Below are 27,981 nucleotides of genomic sequence, written 5' to 3' on the forward strand. Positions count from 1 at the left end.
AACAATTGCAAGGACACCGATGTAGGGGGACGGAAAAGCCTAGACTTCCTCTTTACGCGTCCTCTGATTGGCTTGTGAAGGTTATGAAAGCCGTGAATGGGAGCTACCTTGCAGCAAACTTGTCAGGAGGCAGAAAAAACTTGCTTCAGTGTCTGTGCTTGTACACAGCAAAGAAGGCACCGGTCCAGCATGAAATCAGCCTTTGTCTTGCTGACTGCGTTGGTAGCCCTGACAGCCTATTATGTGTACCTGCCCTTACCCAGCACAGTGTCGGATCCCTGGAAGCTCATGCTGCTGGATGCCACTTTCAGGGCAACCCAGCAAATGGTAAGCTTGATCCATGCAATTTTATTCTCTCTTCGCCTTCCCTCGCCACCCCCACACGCCCCTTGTATTTCTCTCCGTTGCAGTCAGCTGAGGAAATGCCATGTGTGTCCAGGGACTGATTTTAAAGAGAGGAGAGGCGTCTCAGCCTTTTGGAGCAGCTGCCGCCGCCAAGGCGCCTCCGAGCGAGTTGGCAGAAATTAGCTCTGCAAATGTATCTGACCTTGATTTCTTTAAAGTACAATGCTAATACGCTATCAGTTCTGCTGTTTGACGGCTCTGCGCCTCTTGGATTAATTGGTCGGTTGATTTACAGCAGCAAGCGCTCCCTCTTCCTCCCTCGCTGCCTTTGCATTCAATGAATGAGAAATGCCAAAGAAACCTCTTTGTGCCAGCTCTTTTTGCTCCCTTGAATGTAGTTGCGGTGGCTGATGGACTCCCGGCATCTAGAAACAAAATCGGATCTCTCTGTCTCTCCCTCTCACACATATCAGCTGGGAGGAAAATGCCCCACCGGCCCATCCACTTCAAAAGCATGAGGTCGGTCCTTACCTTGTTTACCAGGCTGCGGCTGCCCTTGTGACATTGGGGAGCCAGCTCGGAGCGAAGGCTCTTCCCACTGCTCAGCACAAAACCAACCCTTTTCAGTTCCTTAGGACCCCCACCCCCTGAATCATTTGACAGTGGGAAGTGATGGGCTGACTCCATTGTAGAATCAAAGCATTTGGTAGTCAGTCCCTACTCCAGGCAGGTAAGGAGGACAGCTAACCTCATTACAGCCCCCCGCGCAGTCGTAGACATTTCCTGCATGCCATAACCGAGAAGGGGCTGTTGTTGATCTCTGCTTTACTTAATCCCACTCACGTATCCAGAAGCATAAGGTTTTGGGGATTTCAGATGCAATGTATTTCCCTCTCTCTAGATGATGGAGATCTTTTGTATGGAGTTTATTACATGTTGCCTTCTCTGCATTTCCTAAGAGAAGAAACAAATTGAGTGCTTTTATCCTAGCACTTTACCCATCATATTCCATGAAGAATGTAGTGTGGAAGAGTTTGAAAGCAGAGGGAAAGTCTTTCAAGTCGAGTAAAATTAGTATTTGGGCTTGCACTAATAAACAAGAGGAGTCTACCTTTGGACACTGTATTTGTTATACTGTGTTTTCCAAATAACATTTCAGAGGCTCCCTAACCTTTTCCCCACTTTAAATTTTGTTCTGGTGTTTGCATGGTGACATCATGCAGACCAGGGGTTACAAAACGTTTCACATCATGGTTTTACATGAATTTAATTCCTCTTCTGCTAATATAGTCTAATCTTTTTATAGCGACAATCAGGGTTTTACCCTGCCATATATGCTGAGGCACTTTTAAAAAAACTATTTTTGCCAGTAGTGCTTCATTTTATAAAACTGCATAGGTGAAAAACACCTTTTAAAACACCAATTTATAGCAATTTAAAAACATTTAAATGATGTGTCTTAGCTTTTGTGTGGAGACCAAGACTGCCATTTTAAAAAGTCTACATGGGGGTGAACTGAAAAATCTTGTTTTTCTCACACATCCTTGTAATAGATGACATATTGCATTGGCCAAATGACATGAAAGTGCTCCAAAATAGCTCCATTCTTCAATAGAAGTTAAGGGTGCTCAGCACCTTACATGTTTGGGCCCCTTCATGTGTTCCGTATGAGTGTCTAAAGCAGTTGGATTGTAAGTATCCATCATAATCAGTTCATAGATTTTTAAGGCCAGAAGGCATGTGATGATAATCTACTTAAACCTCCTACATAACATAGGCTATAGAATTTCACTCTGTAATTCTTGCATCACGCCCATAACCTCTAGTTGAATGACAGCATATCTTCCAGAAAGACATCTGCTCTTGATTTAATCAGTCTTTGTGTACATGTTACTATTAGGGTATAAACTCCATATGTCTCCACCATATTATTTATTTATGTAACATGAGAAATACATGGTACTGCACACTGGGTAAACAACAAACAGTCCCCGCCCACAGGAGTTTACTTTCTAAAGAAAGTAAAAAGTGAGTACAATACAGAACAAATATGGAGTGTAGTGTAGTCTTCATAGATGGAACACATCACAGTACAGCTGAGCCTTCAAGAGTTTGTTTTAAGGAGCAAAGAGGGAGAAGGTGCTTGGCAGATATTAATTAGGAGGCTTTCCAAAGCTGAGTGACAGCATGAACTCAGGAATGGGGGACTGTCTTTAAAATGGGAGCCTGAAAGACCAAAAACTCAATGTGAGTAGTTGAAGAGGTAACTATAAAAGTCAAGCCATGGCAGTTATTTTCAGAGTCAGTTTTTACAACAAAGGATACTTTCAGTAGGGCTAAATTTCCCCCTGGCTCCCTCAGTGGTTGTTACAACACTGACTGGTTTTAGGTTTCTTTAAATGTGTCCATTGAACTTTCACCTACTCCTGAATGTGTTTTCAGCTTGTTACTGTTTATCACAATAATATCCCCGAGGGGTTTGATTGCAGACTGAAGTAATACTTTTCTGGCTAAATGTTCTGATTTTAAAATCTCTGGAGTTCTTGTGTCTAACCTTTTCTCCCAAGAGCATGAACTTGACTTTAAGTGAGCTGTAGCTCACGAAAGCTTATGCTCAAATAAATTGGTTAGTCTCTAAGGTGCCACAAGTACTCCTTTTCTTTTTTTTGCGAATACAGACTAACACGGCTATTACTCTGAAACTTGACTTTACTTGCTTCTAATCATATAATACCTAACTGTCCTCTCGACTATTCTGAAGCCATGTTATTAAAACAACTTTATAAAGACAGTGTGACAGTTAAACATTACAGTTTCTTGGTGGAAATGATATGTTTACTTTCTAACTATATTAATTCACTATATTAATTCACTGTCCTTGCTGTGTCAGAGCACGGGATTGTGGGAGGTCAGCATGTGTGTGTGTTTCTGTATCTCTCTCACTTTCAATTGGCAACATATTCCTGGCATGGGGGGAGACAACACCAGGGTGGGATAGTAAGAAGGAATAGGAGTGTGGCAGAGAATGAGAGAGGAAAGGGGGAACAGGTTGAAGGTGAGGGAGATCAGAGGAGAAAGTGAGAAAGAAACCAAGAGAGAAGAGACAGAAAGTTAATATGAGAACCAAAAGCCTGGGAGAAAGAAGAGAAAGTATAAAGACTAAAGCCTTGTCCACACTACAACCAAGATTCTGCTGCGTGTTACAGGCATGGTGGGTGTAACCAGTTACAAGAAACATGGGTCAGTTTATGTCCACACAGCAACTTTTCTGCCTATCAGTCTGATTAACCATGAGGTTTTTTTTGTAAGAAGTGCATTCTAGGAAAGTATGGGCAGCTATCCTAATCTTTCTTGCCAGATGAGAGTGCCTGAAAGATATGGCATCAGCTGCACATATGGCAATCTGCTTTAGGGTGCTACCACAAAGAGCTCTGGGTAAGGAGGACCAGTCAAACTGGTTACACAAACATTGGCAAGTTCTCGTGCCAACACAGCAAAGTAACTGTGGTGAACTGTGGTGAAAGATAAACATGCCAGCAGGCTGTGACCCTGGGCTGATGTTTGGTTCAGGGGTGCTGTAATTTAGGACTGAGCTGCAACGCTCCCCACACATCCATAGCTCAGAACAACTGAAGTATGATTGCTCTTGCCACAACCCCTTCCTCCTCCAACTCATCCCAGCAAGAGCCTAATATAGGGGCTTTGAGGCAGGGGGCAGTGTAGAACCATTATGCCAGTCTAATGCTTCCCGCTGTATTGGCAAACTTCCTGGTGGGGAAATCCAGATACCAATCAAGTTTTAAACACACGGGGTGCGAGCACAACTCATGTTGAGAGCCAGCCAGGCCCCTAACTGGTTACAAACTCAGTTAAACTGTAGCTTGGGCAGGGCTAAGGAATAAGGTCAATAAAGTTGACCTTGGTACAGGAAAGATTAATAAAGAAGAGGGCATGTAGATGCAATGCAGAAATACAAGAAAGACATAGGGAGTGTGATTACAAAGAAAGGGAGGAAGGAAGCAAAAGTGACATGCTTTGAGGAAGGGACTGGCACATTTCTCCACAATCAATCAAGGATGACAGTCCTCAGATGATTAAACTCATACATAGCCTCAGGGCCTTGTGATCTCTCGGCAGTGATTATACTCACAGAGACACAAATGCTCACCACTCCTATTTCTGCTGGGTGCTTGCCAGGAAGCTGTGCCTCACCCTGTCAAACACAAACCAAGCCTCTGTGGCCCTGCTTCCATTCAGGAAGTTTTCTAAGGATATGTCTACACTGCAATTAGACACCAGGAGCTGGCCCATGTAAGTTGACATGGGCTCACAGGGCTCGGGCTAAAGGGCTGTTTAATTGCGCTGTAGATGTTGGGGCTTGTGCAGCCCGAGCTTTGGGACCCTCACAGGACCCTAGAGCTTGGGCTCCACCCCAAGCCTGAATGTCTACACTGCAGTTAAGCAGCCTGTCACCCCGATCCCCGCAACCTCAAGTTGGTTGGCATGGGCCAGCCGTGGGTTTTTAATTGCAGTGTACACATACCCTAAGTGCCCAGCCATTGCTCACAATAGTTAAACTCCAAAGGTGCTAGCAACATTGGGAGTTCTGTTGCAGACACTGAGTTGGCAGTAGCTTTGCCACAACCAGACGTGCCCAGAGTCAGAACCAGTCTCTGATTCCATATACCGTAGATTTTGATTGCAAAGTCCAGGGGACAAGACTTTCTCATTTAGTAACCAGCACATTCTCAGTCCCTAGAAATGATAACGAATCTTTGCATATATCAAAGATATTTCTAATGCGCCTGTCACTTTGGTAGCTAAGCACTAAGCACAATTAAGATAAAAAGAGTGTCTGGGTCTAACAGAAATTGTTCAGTCTCTCTAAACCCTGATGTACAGGAATGTGTGAACTTGGTAGGTTTCTTCCCTTTGATTGTTTTTTGACAACAGTAAGTCCCATAAGTGGGAGTGGGCTGGCTCCATCACTCATGTAATGGGTGGGGCTTGCAGGGAGGCCTCATGGGAGCAGGGTATGGTGACAGCATGCGATAGACCTGCAGGTAGCCAGGCAGCTGCAGATTTGCAAAACAATTTTCTGTGAAACGAAACAGGGACATGCCCTAACTATTGGACATGTGGGCTCCCTATCCAGAGAGAATGTGAGCTAACATGAACAATCTGGGCAAGACCTGTTTGCTCCTTTCCCTGAACGTGGGCTGGATGAATGGACTAAAAGGTGGACAGAAAGTTGGCTAGATTGTCGGGCTCAATGGGTAGTGATCAATGGCTCCATGTCTAGTTGGCAGCCGGTATCAAGTGGAGTGCCCCAAGGGTCGGTCCTCGGGCCGGTTTTGTTCAATATCTTCATAAATGATCTGGAGGATGGTGTGGATTGCACCCTCAGCAAGTTAGCAGATGACACTAAATTGGGAGGAGAGGTAGATAAGCTGGAGGGTAGGGATAGGATACAGAGAGACCTAGACAAATTAGAGGATTGGGCCAAAAGAAATCTGATGAGGTTCAACAAGGACAAGTGCAGAATCCTGCACTTAGGATGGAAGAATCCCATGCACCGCTACAGACTAGGGACCGAATGGCGCGGCAGCAGTTCTGCAGAAAAGGACCTAGGGGTTACAGTGGACGAGAAGCTGGATATGAGTCAACAGTGTGCCCTTGTTGCCAAGAAGGCCAACGGCATTTTGGGATGTATACGTAGGGGCATTGCCAGCAGATCGAGAGACGTGATCGTTCCCCTCTATTCGACATTGGTGAGGCCTCATCTGGAGTACTGTGTCCAGTTTTGGGCCCCACACTACAAGAAGGATGTGGATAAATTGGAGAGGAGGGCAACAAAGATGATTAGGGGACTAGAACACATGACTTATGAGGCTGAGGGAGCTGGGATTGTTTAGTCTGCGGAAGAGAAGAATGAGGGGGGATTTGATAGCTGCTTTCAACTACCTGAAAGGGGGTTCCAAAGAGGATGGATCTAGACTGTTCTCAGTGGTAGCTGATGACAGAACAAGGAGTAATGGTCTCAAGTTGCAGTGGGGGAGGTTTAGGTTGGATATTAGGAAAAACTTTTTCACTAGGAGGGTGGTGAAACACTGGAATGCGTTACCTAGGGAGGTGGTGGAATCTCCTTCCTTAGATATTTTTAAGGTCCGGCTTGACAAAGCCCTGGCTGGGATGATTTAGTTGGGGACTGGTCCTGCTTCGAGCAGGGGGTTGGACTAGATGACCTCCTGAGGTCCCTTCCAAACCTGATATTCTATGATTCTATGAACATGCTGGTTGTTGAACTACAGCAGATCAGGCAGAAAAACGGTTTCACAAAATTTCCTTGGCTAAAAAATAACCTCTCAGAACAACCACAAGACCCACAAAGGGTCAGATCACAGCTGGTGTAAATCAGCACAACTCCACTGAAGTCAATGCAGCTAGATGTCAAAGCATTACATAACTTTACTGAACTTCTTTGAACCTCAAAGGAAGCGTGGGGGTAGTTCTCTGATCCACATTGACTTACATTTACCCTAATGTAACATGTGTGAGTGAAACCCTCCTGCATTCAACCTTGAATTGGATTTTCCTATGGGAGGAACAGAGGGAGAATAGTATGATCTGAAATTCAAAGGTACAAATTGTCTTGTGCATTCAGCATTTCCAGGGTTTGAGTTGATACTTTTTGTATTCTTTTTAATGGGAGGGCTTTCTTAAACACAGAGAGCTGGTGTTCAGTCAATAAAACCATAAACATTTTGGAACCTGGCTTCCTGAGAAGCCATCTCTTTCACAGCGTAATACTGCCGCAGTTTAAACAGGCTGCTGGGAGGGCATCCTTTGTCAGTGCCTCTCAGCTTTGGAAGTGGATTGCCCCCCTTGGTCCATTGAAGCTGAGATTTATAAAATTAGGCATACTTCAAAGCCTGTCTCTTTCTAAAGGCACATGTAGTGAAGGTGGTTTAGGGGCTTTTTTATACACCAGTTGGATTAATGTTAATGCCGCATATTTGTACTGAATATTGATTATCTAAATTTTGTAAAGTACCATAGGTGGGAGATTAGATTTATGGCCCCAAAGAAATAAAGCCTCCATGACAAGGAATCTGCAGTCATGCAACAAATCCTTCTTTCAATGGAGTTCCTCTGAAATATTATTTATATTACCGTAGCGCCAAGGAGTCCTGGTCATGGACGAGGCCCCCATTGTGCTAGTTGCTGGACATACACAGAACAAAAAGATGGGCTTTATCCCTCTGTATTTGTAGGAATAGTGTGCTTCTGTTAAACTATCCATCCTCTGAAAGCTTTGACACTGTGGCCTGCAGTAACAGGCTCCCAGGCTTACCACTGGAAAGTGACCAGGGAAAATAACAGTGCAGAGATGTAGTAAATACAAAGGACAGTTTTTTATTAACAATCAGTGAAATAACAACAAGGGGTTCGGTGGCACCTTAAAGACTAACAGACTTATTTGGGCATCAGCTTTCGTGGGTAAAAAACCCACTTCTTCAGATGCATGCCTGAAGAAGTAGGTTTTTTTACCCACGAAAGATGATGCCCAAATAAATCTGTTAGTCTCTAAGGTGCCACCGGACTCCTCGTTGTTTTTGTGGATACAGACTAACATGGCTACCCCTCTGATAATCTGTGAAATACACATCCTTAAAATGAATTGGAAAAATCAGCAAAAGATTAACACTTAGTAGTATTAAAACCCATTTCCAAATGGCACTTTGGAGCCTAAATGACCTTTGATTTTTTTCTCCTGAGACATGGTCTCGACCCAATTTTTATTCTGGTATAGCTATTTTGATTGGGGGGAGGGAGAGTGATTATTTTAGTGTTTTTTTTTTTAAAGTTATACCAGTACAACCCCTAGTGTGGATGCAGTCTTACTGGTATAAAGATACCTTATACCAGTATCATTTAGCCCCCCTTCCCATGCAGGATTAGTTATTCCAGATAAAAGACCAGTATAATGGCATCCACACTAAGGGTATGTGTTTACTGCTGCAACTTCACCAGTATAGTTAGAGGTAAAACTTTTGTGAGCAGACAAGCCCTTAGGCTCATAAGTCACTTAGGTGTTTTTGAAAATTTTATCCATGGTCTATTCACAAAGTAAAATATCACTTCTGACACTTCCTCTAATGTTACTGGGTATCAAGCTCCCATGGCTTTTGGTAACCATTCCCCTTACCTCCCAGCTCAACACTCTGACTTGCTGGGAATAATTATAAAAGGGGCTCAGACTCCTTCCTGGTTTCTAGCATGCCTCAGCCAGGACAAGCGGTCAGCCTTCCAAAATAGTGAAAGACCTCCCCTCCAACCCATCTATTTTTTTTAAAATACCCACTAGTAGCCTCATTATCATAGTGCACTGGGTGGTTTGGCCTGATATCTCCCTTCCACATCCCCTCTTGGATCTTCCACAGCATGCCTGGGAAAAATATGATGTGTTGCAAGCACAATTACTATATACATCGTATGTACATTGGGAAACAGTTCTCTACCTTTTCGGCTGAAGGGGATCTCCCTTAGCTGGTAGTAGTAGGTCCTTTATCCTCTCTGGGCAAGATGCGTAAACAAAGTACAAGAAGTCAGATACCAGAATTGCATCCTGAGGGTATGTCTGTGCTGTAGCTGGGAGCATACTTCCCAGCCCAGGTAAACAGACATGCTCTAGGTCTAGTCAAGCTAGTGCACTAAAAGGAGCAGCGTGGCCATGGACAGGAGCTTGGGCTAGGCACCTGAATGTCCCCAGTCGATAGGGTGGGTTTGCCCAAGCTTCTTCCTGAGCTGCCACAGCCACACTGCTATTTTTAGCTCGCTAGCTCAAGCAGAGCTAGTGCATGTCAGTCTACTTGCACTTGGGAGCACCCTCCCAACTGCAGCATAGACATCCCTGAAGCCCATATATAGGTAAAAAGTTAGGCCAGTGCTGGTTTTCTTGTTGCATCTCAACAAAGGGCTCAGTGGGTAGAAATAAATTCCCATCCCGCTCTGCTTCTAGTGCTCTGATCTTATCCTAGGAGGCTAAACATTCAGTCAGCAAACACAGATGGGCTGATTAGCAAGCACCACCATGTTCCCTTGAGACCAATTCCTGCCTCTCAGTCACAAACTCCCTGCTCTCAGTCTTGTTTTCAGTAATTGAGATTTCTCCTCGAAGAAACTTACTGAAAGTAAAAAGATTTGTACTTCAGGATGAATCATTTATACACAAGAAGAAGAATACACTTATGGCACCTTTTCTCCAGGGATTTCACAGCTTTTTAAACATGAATTAAGCCTCACAGTCACTGTCCCTACAAGGCAGGTATTATTGCAATCAGTTTAGGGAAGAATAAACTGAGGCAGAGGCCCCAACTGAGTGAGCTACTCACACTCTTTCAGCTTGTAGAAAGCAAGGCAGGCTTTACTGTGTGAAGCAAGGAGATTCTTTTCCCCTAGAATCAGGCAAGCACAGACAATACTGAAGAGGTTTATTCAAGGTACCTGAAAGACTGATAAACAGCTTCAAAAGTATAGTGTTACAGTAACCAATTATATACCTTTTCTTATTAATTTATTTGCATTTATTTCGTACTTACAGAGACAAACATTATTTCAGAGAGAGGGAGAGAACATTTAACATGATAATGACAGGAGCAGGACATACACATAGAAGCTATTTTAATTACATCATTTATCTGTGACTATTCTTAAGGCGAAGGGGTGGGGGGATGAGTGTTCACAGATATCCGGAGAGCTGTGCAGGGGTTTGTACTGTTCTTTCTTACCAAGAGGCTGAGTTACTGTGCGGACATCTGACCATGTAAGTCTATCAAGTGTTTACAGCTACCACTATCCTTGGACCGCTGGTATTTCTGTTTGTTAGTTACGTAGGTTTCTGTCTCAGCTGCTAACTGAATTTTTAACTCTTGCCTAACAACTAGGTGATGCAATTCAGACTAGTAAAGTCAGAAGAAGAAAATTTGGATCTTTATGGTTCATATTTTCACTGGAAGTGTAGAAAAGTTTGTGATTATGGGATTTTATTAACACCTAAACTTTCCCAATACACTATGAGAAATGCAGAAATTAATTGTAATAATATAACAAAATGACTACTGTATATGTGTATTACTGCCCTCTACTGGAAGAAATTGACACACAGTTCAGCAGTTCTAAGGGTCCTATGGTGCTGTGGTTCTCAACCACGAGTACGTGTACCCCTGGGGGTATGCAGAGGTCTTCCAGAGCGTCCATCAATTCATCTAGCTATTTTCCTAGTTTTACAACAGGCTAAATAAAAAGACCTAGCGAAGTCAGTACAAACTAAAATTTCATTCAGACAGTGACTTGTTTATACTGCTCTATATACTATACACTGAAATGTAAGTACAATATTTATATTCCAGTTAATTTATTTTATAATTATATGATAAAAATGAGAAAGTCAGCAATTTTTCAGTAATAGTGTGCTGTGACACTTTTGTATTTTTATGTCTGATTTTGTAAGCAAGTAGTTTTTCAGTGAGGTGAAACTTGGGGGTACGTAAGACAAATCAGACTCCTAAAAGGGGTACAGTAGTCTGGAAAGGTTGAGAACCACTGCTACCGTGCTACCCACTCCTGACGATTCTTTTTCTATCTAACTGTGTTTTTCAAGGTGGAGTGTCTCAGTGTCCCACTACCATCTTGATCTTCCAAGTGCTCATGGTGCTTTTTTTTCCCAAAATATATATTAAGACAACTGAGGGTATGTGTACACTGCCAAAAAAAAAAAAAAAAAAAAAAAAGACCTGGGACAGGAAATCTCAGATCCCAGGTCAACTGATTTGGAGTCACGCTATGGGGCTAAAAATAGCAGCATAGATGCTCGGGCTGGAGCTCAGCGTCTGAAACCCACCTCCTTCACTGGGTTTCAGGGCTAAGCCTTAAACCCAAACAACTACACTGTAGCCATGTAGTGCAAGCCCCGGGAGTCCAAGTCAGTTGACCCAGCCTTTGAGACTCACTGCCTTGGGTCTCTTTTTGTAGTGTAGACATGCCCTGAGAATTCCTTGAGTGGCACAGTTTTGTCATAATATAACTTTGGAAGGCTTTGACATCATTACCTCATGGGTGTTAAGTTCTGTTGCCTGTCTAGTTACAGGTACTGTCATTTGAAGAAAATTGCAAGGATATTTAATGCAACATAGTAGGATAAGCCTGTGAGTAACAAATTATTTTTTTCCCCCACTCCTCAATTTCTCCCTAGTGCAACCTGGTTCACTGTCTAAGACTCAGCCATCACTTGAGAGTTCTGAATTATGTGATTGGTACTTTTGACAAGCTGGAGCCCTCGTCCTCTGAACACATTAAGATAACAGACGCCCTTTTTGATGGAGTGGAAGTCAGAGTGTTTGAACCTTCTCCAAAGCAAGACGAAACACTAAAGCGTAGTGTCGTTTACATCCATGGAGGAGGATGGGCTTTGGCAAGTGCAAGTATGTGTCTATCATTAATTAGAGTGGATTATGATATGTTCTCATCACAGCAGATTCAGTGTTACTAAAAGCTGTTCTCCCACCCAGAAGCTGAGAGTTTTGCTCTCTGAGACATGTCTGAACCTAATGAGAGCTGGAACCCTGGATCTATAGTAACTGTCCCAACTCTCGCCATAAGAGGCAGAAAAGTAATCCTGAAACAGAAAACAAGTGCATTCTTTATCAGCACATGGCTGCAAAAGAATCAGAAGCTTATTTTAAACACATACTGAAAAGAGTAGAGAGTTATTTATGGGGACTCCTTCATGACCAAGCTGGTATAGGTCAGTGGTTTTTAAACTTTTTTTTGGTGACCCAGTTGAAGAAAATTGTTGACGCTGACGACCCAATGGCGCTGGGGATGAGGGGTTTGTGGTGTGGGAGGGGTTCAGGGCTGGGGTACAAGAGTGAGGGCTGCGGGATGGGGCCAGGAATGAGGGGTTCAGGGTGTGGGAGGGGGCTCTGGGCTGGGGTAGGGGCTTGGGGTGCGGGAGGGCGTCAGGACTCTGGGTTGGGAGTGCAGGGTCTGTGGATGAAGGATTTGGGGTGCAGGAAGAGGCTCTGGGTATGGGGGGGCTCAGGGCAGGGGATTGGGGTGTGGGGTTTGGGCGCAGACTTACCTTGGGTGGCTCCTGGTCAGCAGTGCAGCAGGGGTTCTAAGGTAGGCTTCCTGCCTGTCCCGGCACTGTGGACCGCGCTGAGTCCCGGAAGCAGCCAGCACCAGGTCTGACTCCTAGGCAGAGGCGCGCAAGCGGCTCTGCATGGCTCTCACCTGCAGGCACCTCTCCCCTCTCCCCCAGCTCCCATTGGCCAGGAACCAGTGCTCAGGGCAGGGGCAGCACACGGAGTCCTGTGGCGTCCCTACCTAGGAGCTAGACCTGCTGCTGGCCATTTCCTGGGGTGCAGCGGGTGTCAGAACAGGTAGGAACTAGCCTGCATTAGCCGGGTAGCACCGCCGACGGGACTTTTAACGACCCGGTCGGCAGTGCTGACCAGAGCCTCCATGACCCAGTGTCTTACATCCCCTGACCCAGTACTGAGTCACAACCCACAGTTTGAAAACCACTGGTGTAGGTCACCATGGTCTCTGTGTTGCATGCCACGGAGGACAGTAAACACTGACCAAACGATTAGGGACTGATGGCTACATGATATATTTTGCCTAAGCCCCAGGCAGCAGTTTATCCTTCTGCAAGAATCACCTCATAGGTAGTTGAAAATGTTGAAGCTTTTTGTGGAAATGTTCCCATTTTTTGACTGGCTCTAAATTACACGTATTTGGAGTGATGTGCGACTGCAGGGGATAGAGGCAGCTAGAGGGAGGTGGAGACCAGGCACTTTGCATGGCCTACTCCTTTAGAAAACCAGTGTTTTTAGCAGAAAACTGCCTTGGCCATCAAAGTTGCCTAGAGTGGTGTTAAGTTAACACGCTATGAATGTGGAAGGTAGTGCGCAGCTGTAGACAGTGATAGCCTGGCCACTAATCCAGCCACACTATTGTCAGGGAGTAGAATCTTCAGTGCGGGGCTGTGAGCGCAAACACTCCCTGTGGGTGTCCTTAAGATCTGCCTGGTTGGGGTGAAGATTGAAGGCCATGCCCTCTTCATCTTCTGTGCTTCCAAGAGGATAATAAAGCATATTGTATGTTGAAAGGTGCAGATTTAATTACTGCTTAACCCTATGACAGTTTTAGTGTGAAGAACGATTATGGGTGGGATTATCAGATGTGCCTTTGACTTTCAGTTGGATGTGTGTACCTAAATCACGTAGGCACTTTTGGAAATGCCAGCCTATTTGGTCCATAATTAGTAACTGTACCCATTAAAAATTTCTCTACCTTTCTAGTCTCACAGAATTCTCCCAATTAGCCCTGTAACGGCGGGGCCTTGCTGATCAAGCTGGGGTGCCCCCATCAGTCCAGTATGGGGGTAGTCCACTCTGCCACTCGGTCGTTGGCTTCCCTGTTACATGGCTGATTTCAGCCACCTGTGGCCTGGCTCCCCGACGGGGTCACCTAAACGGGAAATCCGTGGATTCTGAGTGGCAAAACAATCAAACAGTCTCTGGATTTAGCCCCCTGGTCAGGGCAAAGCAGCAAGCAGGCTGCAGCCCCTGCGTGGGGCAAAGTAAGCAATTAGTCTATAGCTTGGCAGCCTCTGGCTGGGACAGCAAACAACCAAACAGACTAGGGAATTAGCCCCCTGGGCAGGGCGAAGCAGCAAACAGGATGCAGCCCCGGGACGGTAAACAATCAGTCTAGAGGCCTCATGCCTCTCTGGGTTGGGCCGTAGTTTAAGCAGCTTCCTCAACAGGTGGCAGCTCGGCTTCCACGGTAGTCACGGCAGCTGGCAGGTAGACCTGGTCCCCGGGCTTTACCGCCAGGGGCACTGCAGGTACCTCTGCAAGAGCCAGCAGCGTACCCCCACTCCCGCAACTGGCCTGCCTCCTTTTATCTGAGTTCTCCACTTGGAGCACGTACAGCAGGCAAGAGGGGGCGTGGCCTCCAGGGTCACAATGACTGGTCCGCCCCCGGTGGCCCAGTGCAGTCTTTAGGAAGACCTGTCATAGGTAGCTGTTAGTGATGCTTTATAGAACTTGGTCAGCTGCACTGGTTCTGTAGTAACACTTGCATAGCACTCCCAAGGGGCAGAGTGTGTGCTTCAGAATTACAGTGCTTCACTCAGATCACTGTAACTCTAACCACATTATTGCAGTTTGAGATGTAAAAATTAGTGGTAGAAATATTACTGCTAAATATTAAATATCAAGACTGTGTACTTTAAAGAGATGCTTAATACATTGTTATATCCTCCACCACCATTAAATACCTATTCAGTAACTGAAGAGGCATAGAATTAAAGAAAATTAGCACCCTGAGAAATAAGATGGCTTTGAACCTGCTGCCCTGATACAGGTGAGCAGTCCCATTGACTTTAATAGGACTACTACCTTGAGTAGGAACTGAAAGTTTCAAGTCCAGCATGCATAATATCACGACCACATATACAATGACAAAAATGCACAAAAATAGCATTTCTCAGACACTAATCCTCAGAACAGCCCAGTGTAGTTAGGTAGCGGTAAGTGAAACTGTGGCAGAGAGGTGAAGTTACTTGCCTGAAGTCACACAATAAGTTGATGGCAAAGCCAGGAAGAGAGTGCACAAACTGTGTTCATTCCATTAGATCATGGTACCTGCTGTTATACACTGACTGCATTCCATTCCATTTCTTTACATTTGCATAAAGATTTACTGATAATAATGAGTGTCTATTATAATGTCAGGGGTTTTTGCAGGATTGAATATAAGTGCTTGCTGTTTTTCTTATGAATCTAAAGATATGTAAAGCTGTGTACAATATGCATATTCACAAAATTTACTGTCTTCCACTAACGTTTGGTCGTCTTATTCCCAGGAACAAGCTTCTATAACAATCTCTGCAGGATCATGGCAGAATCTCTGAATGCTGTAATTGTCTCAGTTGAGTGAGTAATCAACAAAATCTTAAAGTATTTAGAAATATAGATCATTATGAATGAGTTAATTGCTTTTTTCTTTGTCGTGACTTGTTTAAAAGGTTTTCATTTGAAAAAAGTCTCTTTAGCAGGACTTGGTATTTTGTGCCCTTCTCAATGACAGTGGATTAGAATGGTATCTGAATTCTGTTCTCATTATAAGAGATAATGGCACTCTCAATAGTACAGGACATTTAAAAGTACATAGTAAAAAGGGAGTGAGGGGGAACCACTTTAACTGGAACTAAAAAGCCACAATCTTGCTAACACATGCATACGAGTAATCCTATTAAAAACTGTGGGTTTACTCAGATGAATCAGTAACTCGTGTGCATCAGTGCTTGCAGGATCGAGATCACAATACAAACACAGACACACTTTCTATATACACACACAAACCCCCTCACCCTTTGAAGGAAGAGAGAAATACCTATCCCTCAATCTCTCCAGTCAGCAGATGGGACTGTTGTCTCTCTCAGTGGTCACTGTCATTGTGCTTCCCAGCAGGAGGTTGAGATTTGTGAGGTAGATTTGAACTAAGGATATTTCTCGTTCTTTTAGAAGCAATTAAGGTATGGTATAGAACAGGGATCGGCAACCTTTGGCCCATGGCCCGCCAGCGTAAGCCCCCTGGCAGGCCGGGCCGGTTTGTTTACCTGCCGTGTCCACAGGTTCAGTTGATCGTGGCTCCCACTGGCTGCAGTTTGCCATCCGAGGCCAATGGGGGAAATGCGGAAAGCAGTGCAGGCTGAGGGATGTGCTGGCCCTCGCTTCCCGCAGCCCCATTGGCCTGGAGTGGTGAACCGTGGCCAGTGGGAGCCTGCGGATGTGGCAGGTAAACAAACCATCCTGGCCCACCAGGGGACTTACCCTGGTGGGCTGCGTGTTAAAGGTTGCTGATCCCTGGTATAGAACTTCAATTGGTAGCTGATTTTTACCACTGTTGCTTAACTAAAACATGCAGTGGAGACTATTTCCTGCTGTGCCCGCTCCTCCACAAAAAAAGACACTTGATACATTGATCTAACCTCACCCGAACACTTAAAGTAAGTACCTCCATTTATTCATGTCTGAATACTGGTGACATCAGAACAGAATTTTTGGAAGTCTTCACAATCCATCTCTAACTTCATGCTGACCTTACAGTGATCTGCAGCATACCATCCATTTCCTCATTTGTCATCCCTGCTACCATTCCTTCCATAATAACTTTCTCAGGGTTATTGCCATCTCTACACCTAATGTGAGCAAAGTACATAAGTTTGCATGTGTTGATTTCTGACATCAGGATCTGCTGCTCTCAAATAATATTTCTAACATAGGCATTAGTCTTTTTCTGTCCACACATGGAGCTTACCTGACGGTATCACAAAGAACCAAATCAACTATGTAATGATACAGCTATACTAGAGATCAAGTACACAATGAACATAGACTTTCCTGAGTGCAGACTGGTGCAGACCATCAGCTGTTAGCGTGAAACAAAATTAAAACTTAAACATAGGACATTCAACATTTGGACTTATCCAAAATCAACAACCATTATATAACTTCAGTCCACAATGGGTTTGAGTCACTGGGACAGGTGAAGGAGAACAATCCCAACATACGGAGGTAAAATGAAAACTGTTATGCTCAAAACCACCGAAGCACACATTCTGAAATGTCACTGTCGGAGTGCTCCGTAGGTAACTGAGAAGGTGTATAAACTAGTGGAAAAACGGTGCAGAGTGAAAGAGAATAGCTTGGAGATGGAAGAATGTAGGAGAGAATATAAGGAACTGAGCAGACAGATGGAAAGGCAGACTAGATCAGTCAAGGGCAAATATCTAAAGGCAAAATGTATGTAACTTGAGAATTAGAAAGAGTAATAGCACAAAAGGTATGTTCACAGTGGTCAGGTTTCTTACCAACAGGTTTTTCTGTGATCAAGCATAATAAAATATCATGATGGCAGAGCCCTCATTGAGGGTGATGGTATCAAACACAAGTGTAGAGATTACTTTGCCAGGATGTGTGCCTCACCTGATAACTGCCACACACTTTGCACGAGTGCAAATCACTACACAAGCTGGAAGGCAGTGGTGAATTTAGCCCTTCTCTTTACCTTATGGAGTCTTAGTTTAACAACCCTCTTAAGTTGCTAAGTACATTAATGGGCTACTCTAATAAACCAGAAGAGGGAAATTTGAGTGGTTGCATTAAGCACTTTTCTTTTGTAAATGAAAATATTAAAGTTGACAGAAGAGTGGGGCCAGTGACTGAATTAATGAGATTATTTGCCAATTCTCATGATCAAATTACAGCCTCATTACAAATTACAGCCTATGCAGAATTGATTTTACTGGTACAGTATTCATTCCAATATAATTTAAGGGTAGTTGTTTCCAGCTCCTTTTAATTGTCTCCTCTAATAAACACAAAAATAAATGAGCAAGATGTTAGCCATTGCAGACAAGTGGCTATCACAATATTGAAATGTCCCTTATTATTCCTTTTCTTGTTTATGATGCTGTAATCCTGCCTGTTTTGGTGAGCCATTTGTCTTCTCTACCCAACCATTATCTCTGTCAATCAAGCCTTTTGTACTCAGTGCAGTCTAATTTGATTTCTCATTAGTTTAATTGCACATCTTCTCACTTGAATGTTGCATACCCAATCTGTTATCCAGTTGTAGAGGGGATTCCCAAAGGCCTATCATATCTTACTTTATCTAATGTAATAAACAGATTACTTTCTAAAGCCTAAATAGTTTTAAGAATCTGAAAAACTTCTTATTTATCTCAATATTATGCCTGAAATTTATTTTGCACATATAATTTCTGTTGGATGCAAGACAGTCAGTCAGTAGAATATAGGAGTATGATCTAATATAGCACACGTTTCGTTTTATGCAAAGGCACGTGCTTCACGGTGAATCAATTCTTATCCTGGATACAGGAGATAGCATTTAAGAGTGTTAGTCAGTCCACCACATTATATTCAATAAACCCCACAGGGCAAGATTAATGAGATCAAATCAGTGAGCATCCTCAGCAGGCTGAAAGTTAAGGCCGTATCTAGACTAGAATTTAAAAGGGTGTTAGCTAGCCTTAGACAAGACACACTGCCTCTAACGTATGCTAAGCTGGTAGAGTTGAGGCCTGTCATTTTGGTTAGCACATGTTAGCTAACATTCTAGCAACACACCTTTACATACTAAGCTATACAAGGCTTAAGAGAATAAGAATCGCAAAAACCACCTACTGAGGTAGTGTTGCCTAGTGGATAGAGCAGCAGACTGGAACTCAGGAGACCAGGATTCTATGTCTGACTGTACAGCTAGCCTGCTGAGTGACCAGAGGTAAATTATCTCACCTCTTTGTGCCTCAGTTTCCCTATCTGTAAGATGGGGATAATGCTACTGACCTTTGTAAAGCACTTTGAGATCTGCTGATGAACAGCACTATATAAGAGCTAAGTATAATTATTATTATTATTAGACACAAGGGCCTGCGTTGCTGTTGCCAGGCTGGCATGATAAACAAGGGAGCAAGTTTTGAAGGTGCTTTTTAATCAGCTGCCTGTCTTTCCATGGCAAAAACATGGTCAAAAGACTCAGCCTGACTTGCAAGCCTCAAATTAATCCCACAACAGAGAAAGGGTCATCACAACCCCATGTCTACCCACCAGACAGACTCCTGGTGCCCTAGTGTTGAGGATGATGTAGCTTCCAAGCAGCAGCCTGCTTGCAGTATCAGCCGAAGACTACTCTAGGAACAAAACCAAGTTTGCAGGGCCTGTGAGATTTTTTAAATACAATAGATCACTTTGGGGAGAGAGAACAAAAGGCTGACTGATTAAGAATATCTTTCTGAGGGTGTTTTCTGTAACAGCCACAACTTTAGGAAGCAATGTCCAAGGCTATCCTGTTAGCTTCCTGAGTGGAGGAGTTGACCATCTTTTTCTGCGGATCTAAAATGTCAGGAAACATTACATTTCCAACCGGTGCAGTTAGACACATTTATATTACAACCCTGCCTACTGGCACAAGTTTGACTTGCAAACTTGTTTCACATAATACCACCATTCCGATTTGGCTCACAAGTTGGGAGAGAACAAATGCTAACTTCTGCCTCGGCAGAAACGACTGCTCAGAATGGCCAGTTGCTCACAACAATCCTAACAGGGAAAACAAAAGAAACCAGACTCTTCGCCTGCTGTGAACACTAGAGAAAAGGGTAGCTTTTCTATTGCCGCTCATGGGCTGATGGCAAGGGAAGTTGTGGAATTCCCATCATTGGAGGTTTTTAAGAACAAGTTGGACAAACACCTGTCAGGGATGGTATACTTAATCTGTCTCAGCACAGAGGGATGGACTTGATGACATCTCGAGGTCTCTGCCAGCCCTACATTTCTATGATTCTATTAAATTAAGCTGAACATTTCAGGAATACGGGAAACAGTTTTTTCCTGTCCTGAGAAAGCTTTAAAGATACTGAAAAACTTTTGACTTTTCATCCTGATTATCAAAAATCCCCTCTTTCCCCTCCTCCCCGCAAATTTCAGTTTGGGTCAATGGTATTTACACAGCTCTAGAGAAACCCTGAGACCCCCAAGGGTTTAAGTAATGACTGAAAAATCATTCATCTCCCACTGTTTTTTGAAGACCAAGGAGGCCTAACAGATACACCATTGCACTGGGATTCAGGAGAGCTGCATTCTATTCTTGGCTCAGCCATTGGTCTGCTGGATGCTTTTGGGCAAGTCATTTCACTCATGCCTCAGTTTCCCCCACTGTAAAATGGGGATAAAGATACAGACTTCCTTTGTAAAACACTTCAAGATCTTTTGATGAAAAACACTAGATAAGAGCTAGGTATTATTATTATTCCTGGCCCACATTCATTTCATGTTGCATATGCTGTAGCTGTGTTAAATGTTTCCACTGTTGTGTCCACCAACTATAATTACAAATGCAGGGGACAGGGAACTCCATAACTTTGATTTCATATCCTTATTCTGTTGGGGACACATGGCTTACCCGTACCCATGTGGGCTAAGCAGGGTATTCAGCCTCCACACCGAACAGATACCACCACCTGCTTTTTACAGGTTTTGTGATAAAAACATTAATGAATGAATCCGCACATTTTGAGATCCTCTATTGGGAGATAACTTAAAAGTTCCACTTAACAATTTCCTAATTTATTCATATTCAGTGAGTTAGCATCACACGTTCAGAATTAGAGTTGTAATAACAACATGTAGGCAGTTAAATACTGTTTAAGTGTGAAATATGAAATATTTCAACCATAATATTTAAACTAAGTTATTTTTGCATTTTACTATCCACCTGATAGTACATAATAGTCCTCCTAGAAAGGTACATTTTCTGCATATAATGATTATCCTACGTAAGCCTCTTTCTTCTTTTGTAGGTACAGGCTGGTACCAGAGGTTCATTTCCCTGAGCAATTCCACGATACTTTACGTGCAACAAAGTATTTTCTGCAGTCTGATATCCTAGCTAAATACTCAGTTGATCCAGGTCGAATTGCAATTTCTGGTGATAGCGCAGGAGGAAATCTGGCTGCTGCTGTGTGCCAGCAGGTAAAATCCATTGTCTGTATCTATCACAATAACAATCCATATTCCAGCAGTGCACATGGGTAGACAGATTATTTGTGCTGCATCATCACAAAGAGACAGACTAGCTTTAGAGATAGAATGGTAGTGGTCCCCCGTAAAAGCCAGCTGCTAGACACAAGTAAGACCTGTCAATTATTTCTGAATCAAGCAGTGCTAGAATGTCTTACTGCTTTTATAAGTTGTTATGGGCCAGATTTTAAAAGTGCAATTTAGGTACCAACCTTACCCATTGTGCTAGTGAATCCTTTATTTGCCTGCATAAGTGACTAATTGGGCACATAAATGCATAATTCCTAAATTCAGTTCCCTATTTTGTGAATAAGCAATTTTTGCAGCTGCCCGTCTTTGAAAATGAACTTATTTCTTTTAATACAATTGAAGGGGAAATAATTTTTTTAATGAAATGGCATTTTTTCCTCACAGGAAGACAATTTAACAGAAGAGTTTGAATTCAATTGTAGGAAAAATCTATTTTCCCTGCTATTCATACCATATGTATTTCTAATTTAAATTAGTCTGAATTTGATCTGGTTGGAATTTTTAAGGCAGCCTGGGGCCTTAATTAGGGGCAATTGCCATTAATCAATCAATAAGGGGCAATTACCAAATCAGGTCAGTTCTTTAGGACGAACACCCAAGAGAGCAGCCCTTTTATTGGGAAATGGCATGTCTTACACCATGTCTACACTAACACTTATGCCGGCAAAATGTACGTTGCTCCCGGGCATGAAAAAAAAAGTTTTGCTGGCATAAGTGGTAGTGTGCACAGCCCTATGTCGGCGTGAGAGCTTCTCCTGCCAACATAGCTACCGCCGCTCGTTAAAGTGATTTTATTATGTCAACGGAAGAGCTCGCTCCAATCTGCATAGAGCTGCATCAGTACAGCTGTGCCACTATAAACTTGCTAGGGTAGACATGGCCTTTTTCTCACTTACACTGGTGTGAATCAGCTATGACTCCATTGAAATCACTGGTGTGAAAGCAGTGCAGGTGAGAACAGAATCAGATCTAAACTGTTAAGATTCCAGACTAAGAGCAAAATTCTCTGCAGCGGAGTTACACCAGCAGAGCATTTGTCCATAAAACACCAAATGGTGGTTTCTCTCCTCTTGGGGGAATGAATTGTAACTCCTTTCAGTGGAACCAGTGATGTAAGATCAGATACAGCATAAGCAGTGACCGCTTTTTTACAATCTGGATTCTGTCCTGTGTTTTTCCTACAGCTTAGTCTAGATGACAGTGTTACCAACAAACTGAAGTTGCAGGCTTTAATCTATCCAGTCCTTCAGGCATTGGACTTTAACACCCCTTCATACCAGCAGAACACTGACATGCCTGTTCTTCCTCGCTTCATCATGGTGAAGTTTTGGATAGACTATTTCAATGGTAACTACGACTTTGCCCCCTCGATGCTGATCAACAACCACACTTCCCTCGACATAAGCCAGGCTGTTTCTTTCAGGGGACGTCTGAACTGGACTTCTCTCCTGCCTTCAACGTTCAAAAAGAATTACAAACCTGTGATACAACCCACAGGGAAGGCCGAAATCATCCAGGAAATACCTGCACTACTTGACATACGTGCAGCTCCATTGCTAGCAGAAAAAGAAATTTTCCAGCTTCAGCCAAAGACCTACATCCTGACTTGCGAGAATGATGTCCTGAGAGATGATGGAATAATGTATGCCAAACGGTTGGAGAGTGCAGGTGTGGAGGTCACACTTGATCACTTTGATGACTGCTTTCATGGCTGCATGATCTTTACTATTTGGCCTACCAATTTCTCTTCAGGACATCGGACCAGAGACAGCTACATAAAGTGGCTTGCTGAAAACCTGTGAAGAAAGTGAGTCCTCTCTAGAAGGCACAGAACAGTCAATTTAAAGCTCACTATTTCAAAAAGAAAAAAGTTGTGCACTTTTAGGCTAAGTTCATTTGTTCAAGATTATGTTATAGAGCTTCTGTTGCAAGAAGTAGTGTGTCACTAACTACTTGGTTAGTAGTTGATTAGCCTTGTCCAGCATAGCAATTTTCTAAATATTTATTAAACACTGTGGTATGCAGTGTAGTTGTAGCCAGGGCAGTCCCAGGATATTAGAGAGACAAGGTGGGTGAGATAATGTCTTTCATTGGACCAACTTCTGTTGGTGAGGGAGATAAGTTATTGAGCCACACAGAGCTCTTCTTCAGCTCTGGTGGGAAAGGTACTCCCAGGGTCATCGCAAAATGCAAGGTGGAACAAATGGTTTTTCATAAATAGTTAGCATATTTGCTAAGGGACCATTCAAGGTAGAGTGGCCCGTTAACATCTCTGCAGTCACAGGACAAAAAGAGGAGGTTAGTGGGTTACAGATTGTTGTAATAAGCCACAAATCCAGTGTCTCTGTTCAGTCCATGGTTTTTAGTGTCTAGCTGAGTAATGAATTTAAATTTTTGACGCTCGGAGTACCTTTCCCAGACCTGAAGAGCAGCTCTGTGTGATTCAAAAACTTGTCTCTCTCACCAAGAGAAGTTGGTCTCATCCAACCTTGTCGCGCCATTAAAAACTAATCCATTGTAGATTCAGATGCGACATCAGTTGCAACCATGGTGAATGAACACTGAGCAGTTCTCAACAAGAAAATCAGTGTTCCTCAAACTTATTCTTATTAGTCAAAATTTCAAGTTTGGATGCATAACATTAGGCACCAAGGCCACAATTTTCAGTTAACAGGTGTTCGGTTTTAGGCACTTAAATAAGGGTAGCCTGATTTTGAGAGGCGCTGAGCATTTACAAATCCCACTGAAGTCAAGGGAAGCTGTGGTGCTCATCAATTTTGAAAATCAGGCCACTTATTTAGGTGCTTAAATATGGATTTAGGTGCTGGCCTTTAGGCACACAGATTTATAGCTTTTTTTAAAAAACAGTTCCAACTTTAAGGCATTTTAAAGCATGCTAAGCAAGCTTTTTACCCCCAAAATGTAACAACTTTGGAATCTGGTCCTTTTTTGAAACAAGCACAGCGCTAAAAAAAATTGTAAAAAAGAATGAAGCCTGTGTAGGTCCTTTCTGTTGACTTTAACAGACATTGATCCTACACACAGACAAAGCGGTGTGCAAGCTTTTATGGACCAATGGAAACTTCACCAAATGCAGATTCCATTTGTGAATTTACATCTTTAAAGTTGATGGCATTTTTGGCCAAAGGTTGTGACTATGCCTGCCTTTAAAATTTCAGCTTTATGGCCACTTCAGAGAAAATATGAAAATACTAACAAATAAAAAAGCCCTCTATGTGGTTTGCACTGATGTTTGTATTTAACATTTACAGTTGTTCTTCACTGAGTCTCTTCTGTGCTTGTAACTTCCGTTCATTGTCCTCCATGCTTTTTGGAGGAAGTTTCCCCTGTGTAGCAAGCAAAATCACTAGAGATGAGCTTTACCCTAAAAGTCCAGATTCAGACTGAACTATGCAGCTGGATCTTCTCGCTCTCATGGATGGAACCAAAATCCCAGATATGAATAGCCTATGCTACTGGGGAATCAGGTTCTGCAACTTGAGCTCCTCTCTAAAATAGCCAGACAACCACAACTGAAGTTAAGACAAGGACATGGAAACTACTTACAACAGTGTGTATTTTGCATAATGTTTGTTGTTTTTGTTGTTGTTATTGAATGTAAGCTGTGACAAACTGACAAAAGCCAGGAGCTTCTAAGCTAAAACAGAAAGAGCAATTGTCTTGCGATCTAAGTCTAATGCTTTAACTTGGGATAGCTGATTTCAGTAGTTCTGAGCTCTGCCACTGTGTGTGTGACTGAGCAACTTGCTTCATTTTTGTGCCTCAGTTCTTTCTTCTGTAAGAGAGGGAGTCATATTTCTGTACTTCACAAGGGTGTTGAAGATACATTTGTAAACGTTAATGAGGCACTGTGATACCACAAGGGACTCTGTTAAACTTTCCCATTCTTCAGTCTCTGTATTGTATTGTTCTGTACTATGCCAGCGTGGGCCATTGGAGTACATGCCCTCTGATAAAGACAACTTATTTCTCTGGCTCAGCTTTACAGTGCTCTGCAAATTTACAGCACTAAAGTAAGCACCTTCCTGGCTTTTGTCAATTTATTATGGAACATTTTAAAATAGAGCCTTTTTTGTACTTGATTTCTGTGGGAAGGTTCTAAACACATGTACTTGATGGACCAGATTGACTTCCACATTTTTAAAATGGATATTTAGAGGTCCATTTTCATTAGTATATGCACATATAGACTGGGAGCTAATGGCAGAATGACCTGGTTGTCTCATATGGGTTCACAGCAAGAAACAACAGGATGTTGCTATAATTGTGTGTATTAAGAAAGGTTAACAAGAGAGGGCCCCAGTCCATGCTGAACCATGAGAGCTTGAAACTGATCTCTGGCTGTAGGTTCACACAGAGTGCACAGCCCAAGCCAATTTCAGTAACTGGCCAAGTAAAACCACTGACACAGATTCTTCTCTCAGTTACATTGGTTTTGATTAATTGCCTTCAGTGGTGATACTTCAGATTTGCATATATGTAAATTGGAGCAAAATTTGGCTAGTGTATCCAAATATCCCAAAATGTAGGAAGCTTCAGACTCAGATCTTGATTTCAAAGCTCCCCCCCTCAGGAGTGTAATGGATCCAGGGTTTTAGTTTCAATGCTACTGTGTACACTCGAAAGCTAGCCTGCAAATCTTAACATAGGGACTACACCAAACTCCACTGAAGTCAATGAAAACATTTCGATTGATTTCATTTAGCTCTATTTCAGGGCCTTTATGGCGATGGGCCTGATTCAAACTCTACTGAAATCAATGGCAGTCTTGCCATTGACTTCATTGAGCTCTGGATCAGACCTTGTACTTCAAAAAATAAATCTTAGTACCAAAATAGCTTAAGGTACACTCAGCTACAGGCTTATAAAATGCATTTTAGAAAACTAAAGTTGCTATAGTACTACAAAATAGCATCCAAGTGGTTAATAGCCCTGTAAATTTGGGGTTGTGTTCTATAATAAGAAAATTGGCCCCAAGACTTGTCTGCAAAAGTTTTAGCCCTGCATATGTTTATGGCAGTTATAAATCCCTAATATGAAGTTATAATGGAACTACTGATCTATTTTAACTGTAGTGACATGGATAGCACAGCTAGAATATATAGTCATGGAGCTGGTTGTAAAGTTCCTTCATGCACTGAAGCATATTAAATTTTTAGCACAGAAGATGGTAGCAAGTAGATAACTGGATTGAATTTATTCATTGTCATCGCCATCTTGATGTGAAATCCACAATGGCTGCACTATATGAAGGTGAAGCAACAGCAGCAACTTGTTATATCAAAGTATCTGAACAAGTTTTACCTTGCAGCTAAGTAACAAGTATATGGTACTGAGTTGTAAAGCTGCGTAATGTGTCCTCTAACGGGTTACAAGAAATCAGGATTCCGGCTCTGAAACAGTTTAGTTGAGTATAGCAGCACAAGACACTTTCCAGAAATTCCACATCAGCCTGATGTAAGCCATAGGCTTGTTCTCCTCTGTATTTCTACTTCTTGCCTCCTTGCTCTAGTTTTTCCCATGATCGAAGTTCACAGGTTATATTCTCTTCTGAGTTAAACTGGAGTAACTGCACTGACACCAGTCTAACTCAGCTGAGAGTCCAACTTGGCCCAATATGTACAGTGAGGCAAATCTGATTCTTGTCTGGAAGAGATTAAGGAAAATCCGTGTTACAATACATTGATTTACTCCAATGACTCCACATTTTTTGAAGAGCTGCATTTGGACAGGCCTAAATCCTGGGAGGTATTGAGCTTCTTCAACCCTTATTCATTTCAGTGAGAGTTGGGGCTTTTAGCACATTGTTACCTTGTACAGATATTGGACTTAATCCTATATATTTCAAATGTTTATATTTATCTAAAAACATTTTAAACTTCTTTTAGAAGTCATGCTAAGTAACCTGCTGAATTTTTGGTAAAATAGACCAATACTATTAACTACTTTTTGTAGGTTGCTTTTTTCCCCTACACAAATTAGGTCTCCTCATCCATAGTGAGAGGAGAGTGTTTCTGGTGACCATGAAAGCACCAGTCTAGGACTTAACTGTACACTGGGAAACCAAAGAGAAATTAACCTAATAGAACCATTAGTAGTTAGGTCCTGCTTTCACTAACCAAGCAAGGGTGATGCGTGGGAGGGGCACAAAGGGTCAAGTGACCCTCCAGTAGGGTCAAGTGCCCCCAGCAGCCGGCCTGGGATGGAGAGAGGAAGGGGCGGGACCAGAGCTTCTCCTCTTCCAGCCACGCTGCCAGGAACTGTGCCCGGTGCAGCACAGCGGCTGACTGGGACAGCGCCTGGCTGCGGCAGCAGCAGGCTGCCCCCTGCCCAAGCTAAGCTTCTGGGGGCAGCAGCCAAGTGCGCCGGAGCCCCCCGCCATGCTCAGAGTCAGCTCCTGTCCCCAGAAGCTGAGCCTGGGCAGGGAGCGGGCTATTGACGAGTGATTTTGGGTGTCCAAGTACAAACATGTGAAAGGGCCCCGACTTCCAGAGGGGGAGTACTGACTATTCCTGAATTCCCAAATATTGTCCTAGACTTTGTTTTCCAAATTAGTGTTTGGACCTTTTTTGTATCCCCACCCATCTTTTACTAAAAAGGTCACCAAGATTGTCTGACTTGCATCGCTTAAAAAAAAAAAGCTAATGAGAAAATAGTGGGTTAACTTGGTTAAAATCCTTTTAAGCTGCTAAACTGCGCAAGTAACAAAATATAGTTAAAGCCCAGTTGGGTTTGCATTCTTGTATTTGTGAAGATGTTCAAAACCAAAAGAACAACATACTTGGTGTGGGTGCATGTAATATCTTATGCATGACCAGTTTCTGCTTCTTTCCCACTGCCGGGGAAAAGAGGTCATAAAATTTAATTTGCAAGTGTGATACACAATCAATAAATAGATGAAAATGTA

General features: G+C 43.0%; 1 protein-coding gene across 1 annotated transcript; it reads left to right on the plus strand.

The window, feature by feature from the left end:
• On the plus strand, positions 1–27,981 carry NCEH1 (neutral cholesterol ester hydrolase 1). The gene is made up of 5 exons (XM_048863976.2): positions 1–327; positions 11,600–11,828; positions 15,284–15,353; positions 20,804–20,975; positions 22,238–27,981. The coding sequence occupies exons 1-5, from the start codon at positions 97–99 to the stop codon at positions 22,853–22,855; spliced, it is 1,320 nt and encodes a 439-aa protein (XP_048719933.1). The 5' UTR covers positions 1–96; the 3' UTR covers positions 22,856–27,981.

This window comes from Caretta caretta, chromosome 9 (genome assembly GCF_965140235.1).
Source record: "Caretta caretta isolate rCarCar2 chromosome 9, rCarCar1.hap1, whole genome shotgun sequence".
Taxonomy (NCBI): domain Eukaryota; kingdom Metazoa; phylum Chordata; order Testudines; family Cheloniidae; genus Caretta; species Caretta caretta.